This window comes from Cyprinodon variegatus, unplaced genomic scaffold, assembly GCF_000732505.1.
Source record: "Cyprinodon variegatus isolate N-32 unplaced genomic scaffold, C_variegatus-1.0 Scaffold77, whole genome shotgun sequence".
NCBI lineage: Eukaryota > Metazoa > Chordata > Actinopteri > Cyprinodontiformes > Cyprinodontidae > Cyprinodon > Cyprinodon variegatus.
Genome location: NW_015150530.1, coordinates 1,277,961 through 1,298,490, shown reverse-complemented (window position 1 = coordinate 1,298,490; position 20,530 = coordinate 1,277,961). Strand labels below are relative to the sequence as shown.

Genomic DNA, 20,530 nt, shown 5'->3' with positions numbered 1-20,530 from the left:
AGCAACTAACATGTTGTTCATCCAATCAATTTTTATATCAGTGTAGCCGGTCACCAGAGGCCTGCATCTAATTGCTGCAAGACATCGCTGCTAAAGTTTTTCCTTGCTGTGCAGCTCAACTTAATTTTTTCTCATGGCAATATAAAATATAGTGAAGTCCATGTCCTTTTATTCAAATGATGTCTCCTATTTAAGCAGCAGAATTAATTCTGCTCTAGAAATGTATATTTCCTTTACAAACAAATATGCTTGTCCAGTAGTATCTGTTCAGTCTCTTTTTGAATACGGTAACTGGCTATTGTACTGGTTGAAGAATTGCTGGTTGCTCATATTATTTTTTATCACTACAACATAAACAGTGTATGTCAATGTAGGTACTTCTTTTTGGTCTTGAATAAAAAAATGTAACATGTTATATCTACTGTTGGATTCAAATATAATTAAAAAAATCCTTGTCAGTCCATGTGTGTGTGTTCTTTGCAACTGTTAATACTACATCCTATGATCCAAGGGAAGATTATCAAAATATACTGAAATGCTGCTTGGAAAAGGTGCAATCAGAAGTTAATATACCACAGCAGCCATAAAAGCAAAGCTGAGCTCATTAGTAACCGCTTGAAGGCTGACCATAAAGAACACTGACATTAAGAAGTTTTTGGGTTTTTTTTGTTCTGTTAAGTTTAATCAAAGATCATGAGCAGAAGAACTGCTCTTTGATGCAGGTCAGATCTAAACTGTGATTGGCTGTGAATGGAAATACTTGCATTTTCACTCAGCCAGCTTTTAATTCTTAACTCTAGAGTTAGAAATAAACTTACATATTTTTATATTTATAAATACACAATGAAATTATTATGTTTTTATAACACCAGTCCTCCCTTGTCCAACTCTTGTTCTTCATTATTGCTTCTCCTTGGTGATGCGCCTGTATTTATTACTTATGTTTAGATGGGGGAGCACCTTTTTTGTTTCCCCCATCATTGAGTCCAGTTTTACCTCCTCCATTACAAATGGTACAATGCTGCCAACACCAGAGACAAGAGCAAGATGTAGAATGTTCTCTGCCTAGAACATAATTAACTACAATCATTCTTCTCTTCAGAAATTGTACATCTCCAGGATATAGAGGCAAGCAGAAGAGATTTTATCTGTTTTAGGCTCTAACCTTTGGCACGAGGCTATGAATTATCAGGACGAAAATCTCTCACTGTGAGGGTTCCTGTGTGTGGGTTAATGTGAGTTGTGCATCTCTACTATAGAGGATCTTTGTGGAGAACTTGTGTAGCCTACACAGGTGTACAAAATCTTTATAATCATAGTGCTGGGCTTAAAAGAGCACCAGAGCCTTCATTCAGTGCTGGTTTCTGTGTATTGAAGATGTTAGTTGCTCACTAGTTTTTTTCTTTGCTTCCCTCGAGTATTTTTCCTGACATTTATTGGTTTTGTTTGGTTTTCAGTATTTTTGGATTTTGGATTTTTGCCTCTGTTTCCCTTAGGCTTACATTAAACCATCCAAACTCATCCATGCATACTCCTCTCTGCATTTGGGTCCTCAAAACCTCCACCAAACCTGACATTCACATAAAAAACATTTTTTTCCTGTCTGCAGCTAGCCTCGTTAACAAAACCCAGGATCCCTACTAAAACATTCTTAGATTTCATGTTACTGCATACTATTTTCTCTAATCTCACACTCATATAAAACATGCATATCTTTATTCCACATTATATTAAATCAACAGAATGCTTTTCTACGTGTAGCACCTAAAGCCAATGTTTAAAACCCTTGGCAAGCTTTTTCTGATTTAAGAACCTAAGAAGAGAATTAAAATGATTAACGAACATGTTGGCCTTAATTCACTGTTTTATTTGTTGTTTTTTTATTTTTTTATTTATAACTTCTGCTAGTTGGGTAGAATAGAAAAATCCTATTTCATAATGTACATTCTTTTTTCCTTTTTTTTTTTTTTTGCTAAAGTTTGATAACCAGCAGACACAGTGGGATTAAATCAGTTCACAAGAGCCAGCCACTACATTTTTAGCCTTTGTTGTAAGTTATCTATTACACCCTTTTTGGGTAGCACAGTGTTGCCTTTTAGCAACAAGGTCCTGGATTCAGTTCCTTATCTGAGGTCTTTTATATTAAGTTTGCATGTCCTCTCTGAATACTCAGGCTAGCAGTCTAAAAGCATGGCTGTTAGGTCAATTACCCTTTTTTGTGTATTTGTGCATGGTTGTATGTCTATGTGATGATGAGGTGGTGCATGATTGCGACCTGTCTAGAGAAGACTGCAGTTTGCACATAGGTATACTGCGGAAGCTGGAGGATTAGGTTCAACCCCCACTCCCACAGACTGCCACTCTGGGTCCCTGTGCAGTGTGCAAGACCCCTAATCCCACAGTGCTCCCCGTGCGCTGCACAATGGCAACCCACTGCTCCCCAGGGATGGGTTAAATGCGGAGATGAATTTCTCCAGTGTGAGATCATTAAAGTTAAATTATTATTATAGAAAGGCAGGTCTTCCATGACCCTGATGGATAAGAGCAGAAGATAGATGGATTTATATAGCTTGGAATCACAATACCTACTAAAGTGGGCTCCATTGCTAGAATAAGACCTCATATACCTGTAGAATAAAACGTTCCTCACCCTTAATGCTATTCTAAATGGATGCTTTCTCCATTTAATTTTTAATTCACTTTTCTGTTTTAATGCTTTTGTCCTGACTGTATGTATCAGTCTCAAATGTCTGGGAATCAAGAATCTCTATTGTCTATACAAAAGCTTAGGGAAATTTGGCAGAGACTCCCGGCGCAGATTAGTTCCGCTTTTAGAGGTTTGTAGTTTCATAAGTGTGTGGAGCAGGAAAAACTAGGCGTACCCTTGGAATGTCATTCAGTGCGCCTCTGAAATAATCCAATGTTCAGCGAATGAACCCTGCAATACGTCACCAACACTAATCCCTCCTATTTCATTCCTCTCAGCCAATCGTGATTTGAATGAAATCCTCATCAGCCAATCACACGCTCGAGAGTGTGAAATGGGCGGGTCCTTATGAAGTACGGTTCACGGACGTTGTCGCGAACTTTACCGGTGTTGAACAACCCCCCCTGGACCATAACCGAATTTGTAAGTAGCAGAATTACAATGTACTACAATTGGCTGGATATTACAATCTAACTGTTTTCTATAGTGGTCATATGCTAGCTTTCATATTTTAATCAGTTTGGTGTGCCTTCTGGAGGCGTAGACATCTCGTGGTTGTCTCCACATGGCTAGCTAGCCAGCTAGCTAAAATCATGTTACCTTACATCAGACCTGACTGATAAAATGCAGCGTTCTGATAAATTCCATTCCCCATTTGCTATCTCAGATGTTTGAACCTCCTTTAATAATACTACAAGCTGCAATTTAATATCTGTGCTTCCTATATAACGGTGTTTTATATGTATAATTTGAGCACAAGGGGCCTTAACCCCTGTTAGCCTGTGCTAGCTTTGCATCCAGTGCAGAACAACAGCACAGTGTAGCATGGACACCTTATGGAAGTCCTGCTCTTGCAAGTTTTACAATAGTTCATTTACGGAAATTAATGAAACATTTTAAAGGTTTGTGTGTCAAAGTTGTGTCAGATGAAGACGCTTATCTGAAGTCATTCAATGTGTGCATGCCTGAAATGCCACTTATCACATTTTAAAAGGGAATGATTTACCATAATTTCAGAAGTATGTGTTTAATAACACAAGTTCACATCTCTAGATATTGCAACATGTAACATTATAACAAAAATCTTTGATAAAGGGTGAAACCTGTTTTAGTGGGTAAATTCTGTGTAGTTTATGTTTAGTAGTTGCTTTATATAGTAAATTCATGTTTGCCATTGTAGATTTTTTTTTTTCTAATTAAAATTGTGACAAATACAATTCTGCTTTAAAACAAAAAGAAAGATGTTTTGTTTCAAAAAGGAAGACTTCTTACCTTCAAGGGAAAAATCCTTTATTTTATGTTCAAGCAAACAATAACTTCTGAAAAAATGATTATCAACATGTTCAGATTTTTGTCTTTCAATCTGAAGCTGTAAAGTTGATTTAACAAAAAGTAACTAGCTTCATGGAAAATCAGAAGAAATAGAATAACTTGGGAAAATGCCTTGAATTAACTTGTTACAGTAAATAATTTAGAAAAAAATCTGCTTAATTTTTGGTATTTTTATTTTTTATAGTCTCAAAATTGATACCTACCTGTTTTTTTAAAAGAGGTTACCAAAGGCAGTGGCCTAATGTTAACTCAAGTGAAAAAGCTGTAAACAAAGCCACATGTTAACTCTTCACTACCTTGGGTTTGGCTTAGATGAGCTGTATGGGGAAGAAACAATAAGTATATTAACCAGAAATTTACCTTAGTTTAAAATCTTGCAGATCATGCTCTCCAGCATATTTATGGGTATTTATTTAACGCTTCTATTTTTCAGTTCAGTAATGTGTGTATAAGCAATACGTTTAAAAGTAATATTAATCCCTCTCTTGTCTTTCTTCTAGTCTGTTACAGTCTTTGACTATGGGCAGTGTGTTGGCTGCCGCCTCACCCAGTCCGGCCCCAGCTGCAGCTGGTGGTGGTCAAGGGGTCCCGGGGTTGGTTTCTGTTCCCCCCGGCTTCACTATGCCCTCAGTGTCTTCCGTCCCTCCAGGGTCAGAATCTGACCAGCAAAAAGCCGAAGCAGACTCCCCGCTCCAAAACCCCGGCGCTTATGAGGAGTGCCACAGGAAGTGTAAAGGTAACAGTTTTTAGTGTTTTCATATTTGCATTTAGCTCAATTTTTCCAGTGTAAATTGTGCTGATTTAAAAGAAAAAAAAGGTTTAAAGGAGAATTATTGGTTCTTGTTTTAGAGGTGTTCCCCATGCAGATGGAAGGGGTGCGGTTAGTGGTAAACAAGGGCCTGAGTAACCACTTCCAGGTCAGCCACACTGTGACCCTTAGCACCCAGGGCGATTCTGGATATAGATTCGGTTCTACATATGTTGGAAGTAAACAGACTGGACCAGCAGAGGTGATTTTGATTTCTTTCATTTTAATGTTTGCAATCTAACCAGTTCGATTTTTTTCTTGATGTGTAATACCTTATGTTGTACCATTACATTCTTTCTATTTTTGTTCTTAGTCTTTTCCAGTCTTAGTGGGAGATATGGATAACACTGGCAGCCTAAACGCCCAGGTTATCCATCAGCTCACAAGTGCTGTACGTTCCAAAATAGCAATCCAGGTGTGTAAGAACAGATATTCTTCTATATTCTACTTCATTTCTTAACATTGTCAGTTTGTGTTATTGATGGTAGTTTATTTTTTGTTGTTGTAGACTCAGCAGCATAAGTTTGTCAACTGGCAATGTGACTTTGAGTATCGAGGTCAAGACTTCACCTCTGCTGTGACTCTCGGAAACCCTGATGTACTTGTTGGATCTGGTATGAAATTATCTTTGTTAAAGAAAAAAAAGTCATCCAGCAGAACGCAATGTGAATAAATGAAATGACTCTGTTTCTTAATTGTAATGCCAAAAAAAAAGATAAAAGTGTCATTACTGATGCTGAAATGCAGGTAACATTGTTTGAACAATATTTGAGACCAAAGAGAAGTAAAGATTTCCTACATTTTTTTGCTGTTCTCCATTATAAAACCCAAACATAAATGACACTAAAGAAGGAAAATCTCTTTTAATGCAACAATTAAACCACAATAAAATGCTAGTAACTTTTGGGCCATTTAGTTGATCTAATTATTTTGTCAATCTTGGCTCCAGTTCATCAGACAAAATGTTATTTTCCAATTCAGATGATCAGAATCCTGATAAATATTTTTTATTGTTGAAATAAACAGTGTACTTCTAACTCGCTGAGTCCTTTTTAAGTAAGTGAGAACGGCATCTAGGATGGAGATTTTTCTTTACATGGATAAGCAGCTCCTTCCTGCTGGAGTTTTATGTAGAGAAAATGTTATTCCAAAAATAATTGAACTCCCAGTTGCATAAAATTAGGTGCTTTCCACCAGTTCATATTACCTGAAGTTAAATTACCCAATTTAAGTCTTGATTTGAATTGCAGACTAACTTATTAGATTCTGTGCTCTTATTGATCTTTGCAATTAATTTCAGATCGGGATAGAAAGTAAGCTTAGTCCTAAACAAAGCGCCAAAAATTAGTATAGAATGGAAAAGGAAACATATTCCCATGGAAACAGTTATGCACATGTATGTATGCATTCTATTAGGATCCAAGGCTAACAAGGGGAACAAATGGCATCATTTACAGACTTGGGGTTAGGATTTGACGTCCAGCTGACTTAAAAACACATAAATAATCTTTTAATATGAAGATAGACGTTTTAACTCTGGTAACACTGGTTTATAAATTAACCGTTGAATATTTTATAGCTTTTAACATTCTTATATGGTAAAACGTTGTGGATCGTGAGCCATGTCAGCAGAATAATAGCCTCACCTCTGACCTCCCTTTGGGAACTGCACGGCTTCTCACTCATTCCAGAGGCTCAAGTCAAGCAGGAGGTTTAAAGTCCTCCTAAACTTACTTACCATTCACAAAAATGGTATTAAAAGTTCTTTATTTCAGGGGTCTTCAACATTTTCCAGGCCAAGGACCCCCAAACTGGTGGCGAGATGGGGGGGGATTGTATGAAATTGTGTTATATCAAACTGGTCCTATCGTCACTCTATTACATACGCAGTTATGTAATGAAAGTAATCTCGCCCTGGGATTATTAAAGTATTTCTGATTCTGATTCCTGGTTGATGGGACAGGTGTTGTGAATGAAACGGTGCCCAGCTTTGAAAGAGCTCATGTGTGTCGCTGAATGTGTATTGATGACTGAAAGACATCATTTGCCTCCATTTATTTGTTTACTACAGTGTGTTGATTTCATATTAATGTGTATTTGAAGACATTTCAATTAGTGGATAAAAAACTGCAGAGGTAGTCTAATCAACCAAATCTTTCACAACTCCCATGCAGTACCTCTGTGGACCCCCTAGGGGTCGCTGACCCCCTGTTGAAGACCTCTAATTTATTTCATTACCAGTATCAACCTTAAACAACCTGGGAAAATAATATGCAACTAATGTTTACTGTAACTGTTTTAACCACATGAATAACTAGTATGGAAGGCCTTTAGGAGAAAGATGTCTGTCACCATCTAGAACTAAGTTCTTTTTTTAAAAACTCTTTCCTATAATTTCTTTCCAGGTATTGTAGTGGCCCACTATCTCCAATCAATTACACCAGCAATGGTTCTAGGTGGAGAACTGGTTTATCACAGGAGACCTGGAGAGGAAGGAACTGTGACATCCCTCTTGGGTAGATACACAGGTAAGATTACAACTCCACAAGCAAAAATATTATTGGTTCATATAATCTTCACCGATTTTATGCTTTTGTTGTGGTTTATAAATTAATTTCTTTTCAGGTGACAACTATGTTGCAACTTTAACTTTGGGAGGTGGTGGAGCTCATGCTACATACTATCACAAAGCCAACGACCAGGTACTGAATATTTGTAACAAATTTTAAAATATGTTTGCATCTTTTTTTGCACAGTACCGCAAATATGATTTATTTTGCCTTGGTTTTATTTACATGCATGCATTCCGATTCAATACCTCACAGCCTTTAGGCTTAACACTGATTTCCTCAGGGCAGAACCCGAAACTATTTACAGCATAAAAAAATCACTGAGCACATGGCTTTTATGATTAATGCAAAAAATGTTTGCACTTAAATATCTCAGCTTCCATTATCAATTAACTTTAGAATGCTATAAATCAACCTTCTCTGTTTCTTTAAATCAGTCAGTTCAGAATTCTGATTGTTTCATTGGTTTGACTAGAGTCTGTCATAAATCTTTTGAACTTTTTATCGACTGTTTTCCACTGGTTGTAAGCAGATTTACCTTAAGTTGGGCCCAACGTAACAGAATATTTTCAATATTTACACCCAAAACACTGGTTTATTGTGGAGTTGAACTAATCATTTGATTAGAGATAAAAGTTAGTACTACCTTAGCTTAGAAAAGTTTGATTGTACCTTTCTAGATTGGATGTCGTAACAACGTGAAATCCTTAAACTGGGTAAAATTTGTAAGTTGTAGTAAAAAACACATCCCTAAGTTTTCCACCAGAGGGCACTAAAGTAAAGAGCAATTAGTAATATATACATTGCAGTTTAAAACCTTGGTATAAGTTTCCTAATGGCTAAAAGAGCATAAGGAAAAGAATAGACGAATAGACTTCAATGCATAATATTCAGAAACCTGAGCATAATTAGCTGATTTACCTTTTAGTTGTAGTGAGGCCTCATTTCAAGATATCTGCATTAAATTCATGGCAGATTTGATTTAGATATCGCTAAATGAATTATGACATGGAAAGCAATGACCATGCAAAAGTAAGTTGGAGATGCCTAGAACTATATTTTATCAAGTTAATAATTATAAATATTTAACTTCTCCTTGTTAGTCAGAATGTGGATGCAGATACTTAAAATCTCCTGTCCTGAAACTCAGACTATAGTTGTTTAAACTCAGAGCTAAGTTCCAGATGTAATTAGAGATGGCTAGTCGAAGCCTCCTAATTGCTTATACATCCTTTGAGCGTAATCAACTAATGTGGGATATTACTAGGCCTGTAATGTATGTTTTTTTTTTTCTTCTCTTTACTCCATTGTGAAATAGTTACAGGTAGGAGTTGAATTTGAAGCCAGCACAAGGATGCAAGACACTTCAGCATCTTTTGGTTACCAACTGGACCTTCCCAAAGCCAATTTGCTTTTTAAAGGTAAATATGAAGCCTTCAGTTTCATCCATCCTGAGTCATAGATGAAAGACTGAACTTTTTCTCAATGCCCTTCTGTTTTCCCTTCAGGAACGATTGACAGTAATTGGGTGGTAGGGGCAACCCTTGAAAAGAAACTAGTACCTCTGCCTCTTACTTTGGCTTTGGGGGCTTTCCTCAACCATCGCAAAAACAAGTTCCAATGTGGCTTTGGAGTCACTATTGGGTAAAGGTGGATGGGGCGACTGGAACCACCTACAGACCACGGCTTGGACTGGCACAGAGACACACAGGAAGCTGAACTACGTTTTAGGAATTGGATTCAAAGACTCTTTTACTACTGTGATTTCTGGGGCTGATGGGGAGAAAAAAAGAGAACTACCAAGGAGCCAGGACTGGTCAAGCCATGCCTACATACTGTAGCACAAATGTCTTTCATGTGTGGTGAATTGGAGGCTAGAATGTTTATCGATGGGCTTCAGGTTGATGCATGAGATCACGTGATGTGAAAATTAAAGTAAGTGGTACAGTAAGACATAATATATCGTCATGTATGGATTGAAATAAATGTGATTAAGTTTTCTACACCTGATGAGTTTTTTTTGTTTTTGTTTTTTTGTCAAAGCTGGGTGTATCTGAAAATGTATTCCCATTAATTAAGGTAGAGTTTAGCTACATAGCAGTTAAATATTTTAGAGTTAGTTTGACCTTTTTCTATATCTACTGTAACACAGGATACTGGATTGATTTGATGGAAAAGTCCCAGCTGTCAAATTTTAAAGATGCTTTTTTTTCTTTTTATCTTCTAAAAGTTTATCATGAATTAAATTTTGAGTTTGAGAAACTTTTGATTATTCCTTGACTGATTCATGGCAGGAAATACTGTCTTGTAACTGTGTCAAAACCCTGGGAAAACTCATTTGCAACCATACTGTGAATATATGCAGCTCACAGAAAGCAGGTTTTAGAGGCGTAATGAAAGCTTACTCATCAGAACCTGATAAAACATCCTAGATGTTAAACATCTCCAGCAACTAAACCATAGAAAATGCTATAGAAATTCAACAAATTTCATTTAAGAAATGTAAAAATGCATGATGAACCCCGTAATTGATAAGGTTGTATGCATTTACAATAACACAATTTGATATATTACAGTTAGAGAACAAATACACTCTATTGTCAAAGGTATCTGTCTAGTCCTCCAATTTATAAAAATCAGCTTTTCTATTCAGATCTAAATCTATTCATCTTTGACTGTCAGTTACTAAATTAGAAGTGATTGTAAGAAGAATTATTTTGTTGGGTAACTTCATGACCTCAGCTTGGTACCTAGGTTGCAGAGGCAGGAGCTCAGAATCCTCTCTGGGACCTTGCCTTGACCCCAGGCAAGGCCCCAAAGACATGGATAAGTTTTACTGGCTGTTCAGACTGCTGAATCGAATCTCACTATTGGGCTGAATTAGATCAGACCCCTTTTAAAAGATCTAGAAAGGTGACACGCTCTAGGTCTGGTTTCAGTCCAAAGCATTTGATTTTTTTCTTAACTTTGTCAAACTAACTGAAAAACTTTGGTAGATCTAAGCAACTACTCAACATTCAGAGAAGGGACACATTGTTTATTTTTCAAGGATCACTAATACTTTATATATAAAAATCAGCTTTTTGCAATGTCTTTTACAAGACCTCCCGTATGTTTACAACAGTTAGTGTGGATTTTATCAAACCAGACACTCCTGTTTCATTGCACTTAGTAAATGCATCATGGTGCCAGAGTTGATTTCCTTTGGACTGAAAAACAAAATTTTAAACCTCACTGTAAATACACAAAATATATTGTTTTTAATGCATAGGCAATATATCACCTGAAGGATGAACTTTGTGTACTGAAGTTTGTCATGGTCAACAGAAAAATGAGGAAAAAAAATACAATTTCAACAGCATATTTAATATTCCTGGTTCTGATACCACATTTAAAAAGCATATCAGTTTTCCTATGAAGACATTCCTGTTAAATCTGTTAAAGTAAGCTTGTATGACCAATGCAAACAGCAACTTTTAAACGGAGCATGCACAAGGAGAAATGGGCTCGTGCACGCTCTCGCACACGGTTAATAGGCGTTCCCTCTCAGGAGAGTGTACAAGGCTTATGTGCTTTTTTTTTTAAGTGGAGAGGGCGGGTCTTCTCAAAGATTCGTGAAAATCCTCCACTATACCTTAAAGCAAATGTGTATTCCTAGATAATTATGCAGTATATAAATCCTCTATACAAAATCTAGAAATGTTTTGTCTTTTTTGCTTTCTAAAAGGAACTAGTGATGAATCTAAAAACAGATTTGCTCCATCCTCCACAATACCTTTAAGGTGAAATAACAGGATATTCTGTTCCTACATCACTTCCCCAGGAATAACTTGGTTGATAGAGAGAAATTTAAACATTTAATTTTAATGGAAATCCAAGGGAGACAGCATCGCAAACCTTTCCCTAAGCGTTTAAGAAGCAGCCTGAATAACTTTAAGTCACCTTATCTTTTTTAAAGATATACATTGTATACTCATTAGTCTGTTCCCACAATAGACACCTTGACCAGCCTGGAGCCTCCCTCTGGATGAAGAACTTTCCTTTACAAGTATCTTGGAGCCAGAGGGAGTTATGTTATTCTTTCTTGGTCTGCAGCTACAAACATTAGTAGCTGAATCTGTATGCATGGTTTTCTTTAAGACCTAAGCTATCCCTCAGACTGGTAGCAAACTTTGTGCAGTCTTAAAGTTCACAAGTTCACAGTTCTTAAAACAATGGTACATTTGAAAGGTGAAATAAAATGTCTTGATTGTATATTTGTTAATCATCCCTATAAGCTAATATGTTTTCTGCAGCTGCTTGAGAGAATCCACGGCCTGGATGTTCCGTGGCGTTGACTCTTCCTACGCCTACGCTTTCAGTGGAACCCCCGGGTTTAGGGGTGAAAATAAAGATGTGTAAACGGAGACAAACCTAAAAGGTCTAGGACACCACACCCAGAGCCCAGAATATAGGGAGTTTGTCCTAGCTCCATTGCATCACCTTTTGCCAACAGTAAGAACACAGTCATAGGCAGAAAAGGAACTTAGGACTGCCGTGGTAAATCCAGACAGCCTTTGCCTTATGGATGTAATTACTGGACAGATGGATGATACAAGCAAAAAACCAGGACTGATATCATCCAAAAATGAAAACTAAAAACAAGTTATATATACTGTATGCAGCGAATGGCTGAAGCTCCCCATTATAAAGCCCAAAAGCTACGACTGTGAGCATACATAAATAATGTATTTTTGTTATACTCCATGAGCCCAGTTGTGCCTTTATGTCATGCAAAGAATTGGGGGCAACTGCACAATTCTTATGCAACAAAAAGGAACATTGCAAGGTTTCTATGCTGAAGGACTGATAGATAGAAGGCGTCCTGTTTTTTCCCCTCCCTACTTCCTTACTGTTTGGCCCATTAGGACAACACTTATCATAGCACCTGCTGATGCACTTCCACTTGGCGTGTCCTTACCAATTTGCCCCAATTGGATGAATCTTGCTCCCATACTGGGTGATGAATTAGACTAATTTTGATTAATTGTATGGTACATATTTTTACTTATCTCTCCTTTAATCCTTTAATGTTTGTGTATTTTCTCTCTGCTCTGTAATTTCCAACCTCAGATAACGTTGTCAGCCTTTCTGGCAAGACTGTACGATGATGCTCAGCAAAAGAGACATTGATTAAAGAGTTGTGACAGTTTGAGAACTGTTCATGCAGAGAAGGTAGCACATTTGTTTTGGTCTTTTTATTTAGCTCTCTTTACTCTTATTTAATTTATTAAGACACCAACCCCAGATACCCATAGGAAAGAACAGAAATACAGAATAGCAAAATAGTTTATTATCCCACAGTGGGAAAATTCTGGTGCATCAATGACAAAGCTAAAGGCAAATGGCAGCATACAGGTAAGCACAAATTAAAAATACAATTCCAGGAAAATTATAGAACTTTGAGCCTTCCTTAATGAAAAAACAAAAGTTTGTTTATCCATACTCTAATATTTTAAAGAGATGTATATATACATATATATCAAAGAAAAATTTATTTCTATGCTTAACAGTTTGTCTGCTGTACAGTGTTCCCTTTTAATAACTGGGAGCTGGGCAATAGGGGGCACTAGCGCCACCCCATTCACCCAATAATCCTTATCATTACATAAAAAATCCAAATAAAAAAAATTAAATTATGAAACTGAAATATTTCTAAATATATTCATATATTTTTAGGATGTGCCAGTAAATATTTTCTGTTTAATGATGAGTAAAGCTGTTTCGTTCATTGTCGGATTGGTGACGTATTTCTGCCTTGAGGAGCAAAAATCTTTGCCCATAGACTTAAAGAATTATTTGGCAACAAGGCTTGGCTAAATGTATGCAGTGAGGCTAACGCTTTATTCTATTTTCCCTGCCTCCTTTTTCAAATGTCAGAATCCCAGCATGTATAAAGACAAGCATGAGTGATTTAAAGCACTTTTCAGAAAATGTTATAATGTTGTTTTTTCATCGTAGGAGATGCCTTTGTATACATTTGATTGGTTTTTGGTATACGCTTATTTCGAAGTCATAGCCCCCCCCTGGAGAAAACTCCACCCACCACCATTGCTTTTACTCTTATTTTTAAACAAACAATACATAGAAGCATAGAAACTCTTGTTCTAAAAGCAGAATTTTCGAATCAAAGGTCCACGGTATATCATCACAGCATAAGCATCACTATCAGCAGGAGGATGAGGATGGGAGAGGCATCAAAACCAGGAGAAAATCCAGAAATACTACAACAAAGCACAATGAAATGATTAAAACATTGAGAACTTCAATTTATTTTACTGCAGCCAATCAGATTTCAAAAGCAGCAATTCTTTAAGGTTGTAAACTGTTTGATCAGCTTTTAGGAAGAAATATTTTGTCAAACTAAAGTTATTATTGGCACTGTTGCTTACCCTGTAAAAAAACATGGGCCTTCATCCCAGTTTGTGGAACGATGTGTAATTTTTGGAGGTTTCCCTTGACGACATGGCAAGGAGCTCCCATTGACAAGAGGAGTGAGATCTACCATAAGAAAACAAGTTATTAAGAGAAAAAAAAAAACAAATACAGTTCATTCTGTTGTTTAACCCTCGCATAGATTTTTCAAGCTATCATTAAACTTTTCACATCTGCTGGGACAGTAATAAGGGGCCGGGTAGGATGATAGAAATGTGGACACATAGGAAACAGATTCACAGGAATCCAGGTTAATGGACAGAAAATAAATATTTCCAACTCCTATCAGAACATGGTTAGGTACTACAAATCAACTAATCAACTAGGTTAATACAAAGGCAGGAATTGGTATTGAATTTGGCATAGTGGTTAGGCTTGCAGCATGCAAATAATTCCTATAAAGTGCAGATGTTAACTGTAAAGCTAAAATCTAATAGAACCATTTTTCAATTTTCCTATTCGCCCTTCTGTTGTTTCTTTATTTATTAATGTGACTTTCTTTATTTGTTCTCCATAACTGTTAATGGGTCCAACCCCAACAGGATCATGATGTGTCTCCTTTTACACGTGTCTCTACTTGGTGTTGAAGAGATTAACAGAGCTTTTTTTTTTATTCAAAGCAATGGCAATGCCAACATTGTTGTAGTAATGGGTATTACAGAAGATTCAGTTGATTTATATTTTGGATTTTTTTTTAAATGTGTCTTTATTTTGAAATGACTGAAGTTCAGAATGTTTGCTTCTGATGTTAATCAACAGTTTATGGAAGTGTCCTCAACTTTTTTACAGTCCAAAATCTCTATCTGCTTTAGTCTTATCTTTTATATAGGGGTTGGTTTCAGATTAGGGGCTGCATCCTTCGCAGGCCGCATTTGCAGGCAGATTACATCACAGCACTGTGCCAAGGGAGATCCCAATCTACGAATCCTCCTAAGACCCCTTCAAATTCGGGCCAACAAATGCATCCAATTTTGACCAATTTGGAGGACGAATTTGGAGTATCCTTTGTTTATTTGTGCAACATTTGCGTTATTCATTGTGGGTCAAAGCAGATTGGAAGAGCCTTGGGCTACAATGGTTAACAACAGGGGCAAAAATTGTGGAAAAAAATTGTAATATTTCTTTTAAGATGTTTTAAAGCGAGGATGTAGGTTTCCTAAGCTAAATTATCTACTTGTCTTACTAATATTCTACCTAATTAAGAAGGATGATCAGCATTGCTTAGCGCCATTAAGCACCTGCCAGCTGGCTGGAGGGTCTTTCTTTCATCTCCCAGAGAAGGCACGTGGTTTCCGGCTCATTGCCTTGAAACCACCCATTAGTTAAAGGAAATATTAAAATGTTTTTGTTTGGCTTTTAAAAGACTTTTATTTCTAATGATTAAATATTGGTTTAAATCAAAGATAAGCAACAAAATGAGATAATTTTATCCAACTCTATTGCAGGCACATGGGAGATGCATAACTGGTTCATCTTCACATGCCTACAGCCATTGTACAACTGCTGTGGTTCCTCAAGGATTAAATAAACAAAAATCTGAGCTAATAATGGGGATTCTATAGGCCTAAGGAGGTATATTTTTTAGAAGCACATTTTTATTATATTTTATGTTTTTAGATTGTCATAGGACTCTGCTCACACACACCAGTCATTCACAGGATGCTGCACCTGAAGTGGGACACAACCATCAGCCTTTTTGTCACCACGTACAAAGTTGCGGGATCTCAGATGTAGAAATAACAGAAAGTAAAAGTAATAGATATATTTGTAAATGCCTAAGTCACTTTTAATTGTCAAAAAATTGCTGATGTGGCTCTTTTTATGGCAAATGTGTTCTAACGTGTAGTTACACTTACTGTTACAATTTTTATAAAAAATATGCATGATATTTGCGAGATTAACAACAAATTCCAGGTGTTTCGTACAGTATACCAAGTAGCATCCCCTTAAACTACCTTTTAAGTAAGCACATATGTTGCTTGTATGGTTTTTTAGTTTTAAAGGAATCTTATATGTAAATTTAATTTACTCTGAGGGGGGAAAAAAATCATGCCCACTTACCTTCAAAGCTAAAAGTGAAAATAACACTCCCTCCCTTCAGGAACTCTTTGGTTTGCAGTTCCTCCAAAGTTGCAAAATATTTGTACCCAACCAGGATTCCCCCATAGACTGATTCACCATTCTCAGAAAAAACTATGCTTCCATTTTCACGGGGGTTGTCAAACCAATGGATACCTGTTCAAATAAAAAAGTCTTAAACACAAAAAACCTGAGATTGGACATAATTTTGAATTAAATAACTATCTTGTAATTTTCTACATTAGATGGTGCACCTACCCTCAGACATGTGGTTTGGGTGAGAGACAAAACTGAATTGCTGTGACATTTCGTTTTGCATGTTAGGAGTTTGATCCAGCAGTCGGAAAGTCATTTGCCTTTGCAGGCAAGGCCATTCCAGTTGGTTATCATAGTCACCAGACAAAAGCTCTACATATGTTCCAACAAATTTCTGATAGAGAAAAGCAGCTATTCGGAAAGCGTAGCCATCCTTGGAGTATTGCCGTGGACTATAGATTATAGTTCTGAGGGCACTAGTGGTTAAAAGTGTCTCAAAGTCATCAATCTGCAAAGTTGCATGTGGACACTCGGTCTCAGAGAGATTGATGTCATCAATTGAGAAGCCACCTGTAGAGTTCCCTGCACCTTTTCGGACCTCAAACACAACTCGAAAGTTTTTGGTGGCATTCAAAGGAACATAGTGCAGCTGCCAGTGATTTGTTTGTCGACCTGGAGGCAGAGTTTTTACATTCCTATGAAAAAATATTGAAGCATCTTGGCACAAGCAAAAAATGCATTTTGTCAAAGATTCTAACAGTTAAAGAATAAAATAATACTATTTAAAAGCCTTATATATAATATAGTGTAAGTAAATTAGTATCATTTATATTGATGCATCAAAGACATTACCAATGATCTGTCCCATGTGGTAGACAGTTCCCATGGTGTCCTGCTCATCCTGAAACTCTCTGATCCAGATGTTTAGTTCATCTGATTGATTTCCGGTATGAAAATAATAGAACTGCAGACACTGGATTTTACAATCCCTTTTAGGTGTGAATATTTGGGTTTCAAGCCTTGATGAATCTCCTTCTTGACCTGATGCGGTGCTGGCATGGATGAAGTATCCTGTTTCTTGACCTTGAATGATAAGGTTAAAAAATGATGTTCTGGTAATATCTTACCTTCATCGATTCAGCTAAAAGCAGGGATGTACGCTTCGCTTATTTAAGAACTATTCATAAGAACAAATTTGTAGACTTCATCAGCTTTACGAGGATTGTTTATTGAAATTAAAAACATTTGGTGAATCTGATGTGACGCATTTGTGAAAGCCCATGGTCTGATAAGACACTTTTTTCACTTAAGTCAGATGAATAACCTGTTGTTGATTGATTGACTTTATTGATCTCACAGTGGAGAAATTTACTTGTGTTAAGTAATTTAGATAGATTGGAATTTTTACAATTTTACAAATATGTAATGATCTGAATAATTTATATTTTGAAAAATTCGCATTTAAATATTCCAAAACATTTATTACATTTTTTAAACCTTATTTTCCTTTATATGACCAAATGTGTCTTAATTTATCTATCGAGCCATAGCATTGTATTAAGTCAGTAGTATCATGTTAGGATTATTATTATCAGAATTCGATTACAGGTTTTGTTGCATGTTCATTGTTTTCAAATGATGCTAGTTAATATGTTTTATTGATTAATTATAACTAATTTTGGTATTCCCAGATGACCTAAATAATGAGCACTGAAGTATGATTTTAATGTATGACAATGAGTAACGAGAGTTGTGTTTTTTATTTTGTGTAGAAATAGTCGCTAAGAAAATGCATAATATGTCATTTCATAATATATGTTAAAATGTTGTAGTATAAAATGTAATAAATAGGCTTTCAGTCCTTACCATAATCTCTATTTCCTGCAGGTAGGGTGGTATGGTCAGAGCTTGGACCCCGGTTAACTTGTGAAACTACTACCCAATCATTGTCACTATGGGTACACCTGTTTGTCTTTCTCATATGGCACATGGTCCCATCAGAAAAGTCACAGTAAAACATAAAGGCAGCAGTGGAATCTGTGAATAAATAAAAAAACTCTGAATACTAACTCTTTGTTTAGACCAAGTTTTGCATTTTCTCATCATTACAAATGAGTTTAAAGTATACATACACAACCCCACACAATCCCCACAATATGGGAAATCTGAGTCCAGTGTTACCTTATAGATTATCCTAATTGTAATTATTTTCCAATGACTTACAGTTATGCTGTTTATAGCTCATTTGAGACATGCCATGTAGTTGTTGGACAGCAAACAATAACTACACATCAAACTGAAACTCTTCTTGTCCGTCGTCCTTAAGGGATTTCAACTCTAGTTTATTTAAAAGTATGTTGACCATCTTTAAACAAGTTTAACATTGAAACTAAGCACATTTATTTTTACATTTCGAATGATCATAACTGAGTGACTTACTGCATTTGTAGAGAAGGTTCAACTCTTGAGCATCACTGGGACTCATTTCCATTCTTTGACCAATCACATTTTGGAATTTGGGGTCTTTGGTGATGATTGTAGCGCCGTTTCCATTGCTCCTAACATATTTCCATGAGTGCATCACTGACATGTAGTCATATGGCACATCATGGGTGGTGCTCAAATAACTACTGACCTTGGTGAAATAAAGTTTTTGACCTAGATGACACAGAAGTATTCATTACCAAATATAAGTTTTGATGGAAAGAATAAAATATACATGTTATTATTCCATAAGTATTTAAAATTTTCACAGTTTAAAAACTGTTTACTTAATGTCTTTCATTTTTGTTATCTTCCTTAAAATCTACCAAATAACAATTAGACAAATATCACTCACTTTTTTCAATTAATAAAAACAATCTATCGGTCTTGAAATTGTTTAAGAAATGAATTTCTCACCGAAGTTAGGATAGAAGGCAAATTTACACAATATTTGCCTGACTTTTTGTTTTCTTTTAATCATACATCCAATGCAATAATCACTTGAAACCCTTATTCACCACCATCTAGCAAACAACATAGTGAAACAGAAAAAACTATTGACTGTACGAAACCTGCTATGACGTTGTCAAAATCAATCTTCACATAGTCATCTCTGTCATGTCTCATCTCTTCATGGTAGAAGCCGAGAGAATGGAAAATCAAATGCTCCACAATGCCAATGTGATCACAGAACCAACCAACAGAGATATCCTGTCCATTTGCAAGTAACTGGCCAATATATGACCAACACCTTGAATAAGAAAAAAATCATTATTTAATGATCATATTTATTACTGGAGATCATCAGTACTCAAACACCCAGCTTTGTAATCCCTCCTTCTCTCTCTTTATTATATATACATCTCTATAAAGATACATTGCTCGCTCTCTCTCTCCCTCTAAGTATTTAAAAATATATCTATATAACTATATATGTATCTATAAATCTAAACCTTTATTGACAGAGGTTGTGAACTTCATATTTAAAGGGTGTGTATTTCCGTTATTAAAATGTTTCCTCATATTAATACAATAATAGATAAAATATCTCTGAAACACAACTTTTCATTTGTATTTTTAATAGATTCTATAGTTTTTGCTATTTAAGCTGAAATACACAATGTAATGGCAAAAATCACTTTTCACAGATTTCTTTTCGTTAAATAATGATTAATGAATTTATTATCTTATTATTGTGTGTGTGTGTGTGTTCCACTTTATCAAGTATCAAGTGGAACCTTGATACTTGTATATTAAAGTTTATAGAAAATGATTTAAGGAGTAAAATCATATTCAACCTACAGAGAGACAAAAAGGAGGTGAAAAAGAAAAAGAGAACTAAGGGGAGAGAGAGGGAGAGAGAGAGAGTGCATGAAAACAGAGAAAATTAAACAAAACAGCAAAAACAGACAACACAAAAGATAAAGTATAACAATAATGTTAGTCTTGATGAAAAAAAATTACAGACTTAGCTGATGAGCTGTACATTAAAGATGCATACATACCCAAATCCGCCTTGGAATGAAAGGTAATACTCCTCAGTGTCCCTTGGTTTAAAGTCGATGCATGACTTCACCCTGAACTGGTCAAAAGCTCTCAAGATGATTCCTTTGGCGTTTAGGTCTTTTGTTATAAGAAAAAAGCAACAAAAATATACAACAACAAAAAAATTTTAATTTAAACATAGCTGATGAACAAAGTAGAATTCAAGTACAAAAAAAAAGGCTAATTTGATCTGCCTGGGTCTCCTTTTATATTGTTTATCGGATGTCACAAATCCCTTTAAATGAATTCTTTTCTACATACATTTGACCTTCATTTCCATCCTTAAGTAGTTAAGCTAGAAATCATCCAGTGGAAAAAAAAAAAAACATATAAAAGAATATATCTTTACAGAGAGAGATATAGAGAGAGATGGAGAGACACACACAGAAAGAAACAGATGGAGAGAGTGAGAGAGATCCATATACATATATATATATATATATATATATATATATATATATAGATGCTATTACAGGGTTTAGATCCAAAAATTAT

At 35.9% G+C, this 20,530-nt stretch overlaps 2 protein-coding genes across 2 annotated transcripts in view; one reads left to right on the top strand and one right to left on the bottom strand.

Annotated features, from left to right (window-relative positions):
* The first annotated feature begins 3,037 nt into the window (after positions 1-3,037).
* LOC107083531 (mitochondrial import receptor subunit TOM40 homolog) lies at positions 3,038-9,439 on the top strand. Its single transcript, XM_015372841.1, has 9 exons — positions 3,038-3,130; positions 4,540-4,775; positions 4,889-5,049; positions 5,161-5,262; positions 5,356-5,461; positions 7,253-7,375; positions 7,473-7,549; positions 8,736-8,838; positions 8,926-9,439. Exons 2-9 carry the CDS (start codon positions 4,559-4,561, stop codon positions 9,063-9,065), a joined length of 1,029 nt encoding a protein of 342 aa, XP_015228327.1. The 5' UTR covers positions 3,038-3,130; positions 4,540-4,558; the 3' UTR covers positions 9,066-9,439.
* Positions 9,440-13,149: 3,710 nt separating this feature from the next.
* LOC107083563 (meprin A subunit beta-like) overlaps positions 13,150-20,530 on the bottom strand; it is a 10,867-nt gene continuing 3,486 nt past the window's right edge. Inside the window, 9 exon segments of the mRNA XM_015372881.1 lie at positions 13,150-13,680; positions 13,849-13,957; positions 15,953-16,144; positions 16,229-16,678; positions 16,859-17,089; positions 17,873-18,043; positions 18,446-18,664; positions 19,063-19,241; positions 19,996-20,113. Coding sequence (XP_015228367.1) covers positions 13,605-13,680; positions 13,849-13,957; positions 15,953-16,144; positions 16,229-16,678; positions 16,859-17,089; positions 17,873-18,043; positions 18,446-18,664; positions 19,063-19,241; positions 19,996-20,113 — 1,745 coding nt within the window. The 3' untranslated portion in view covers positions 13,150-13,604.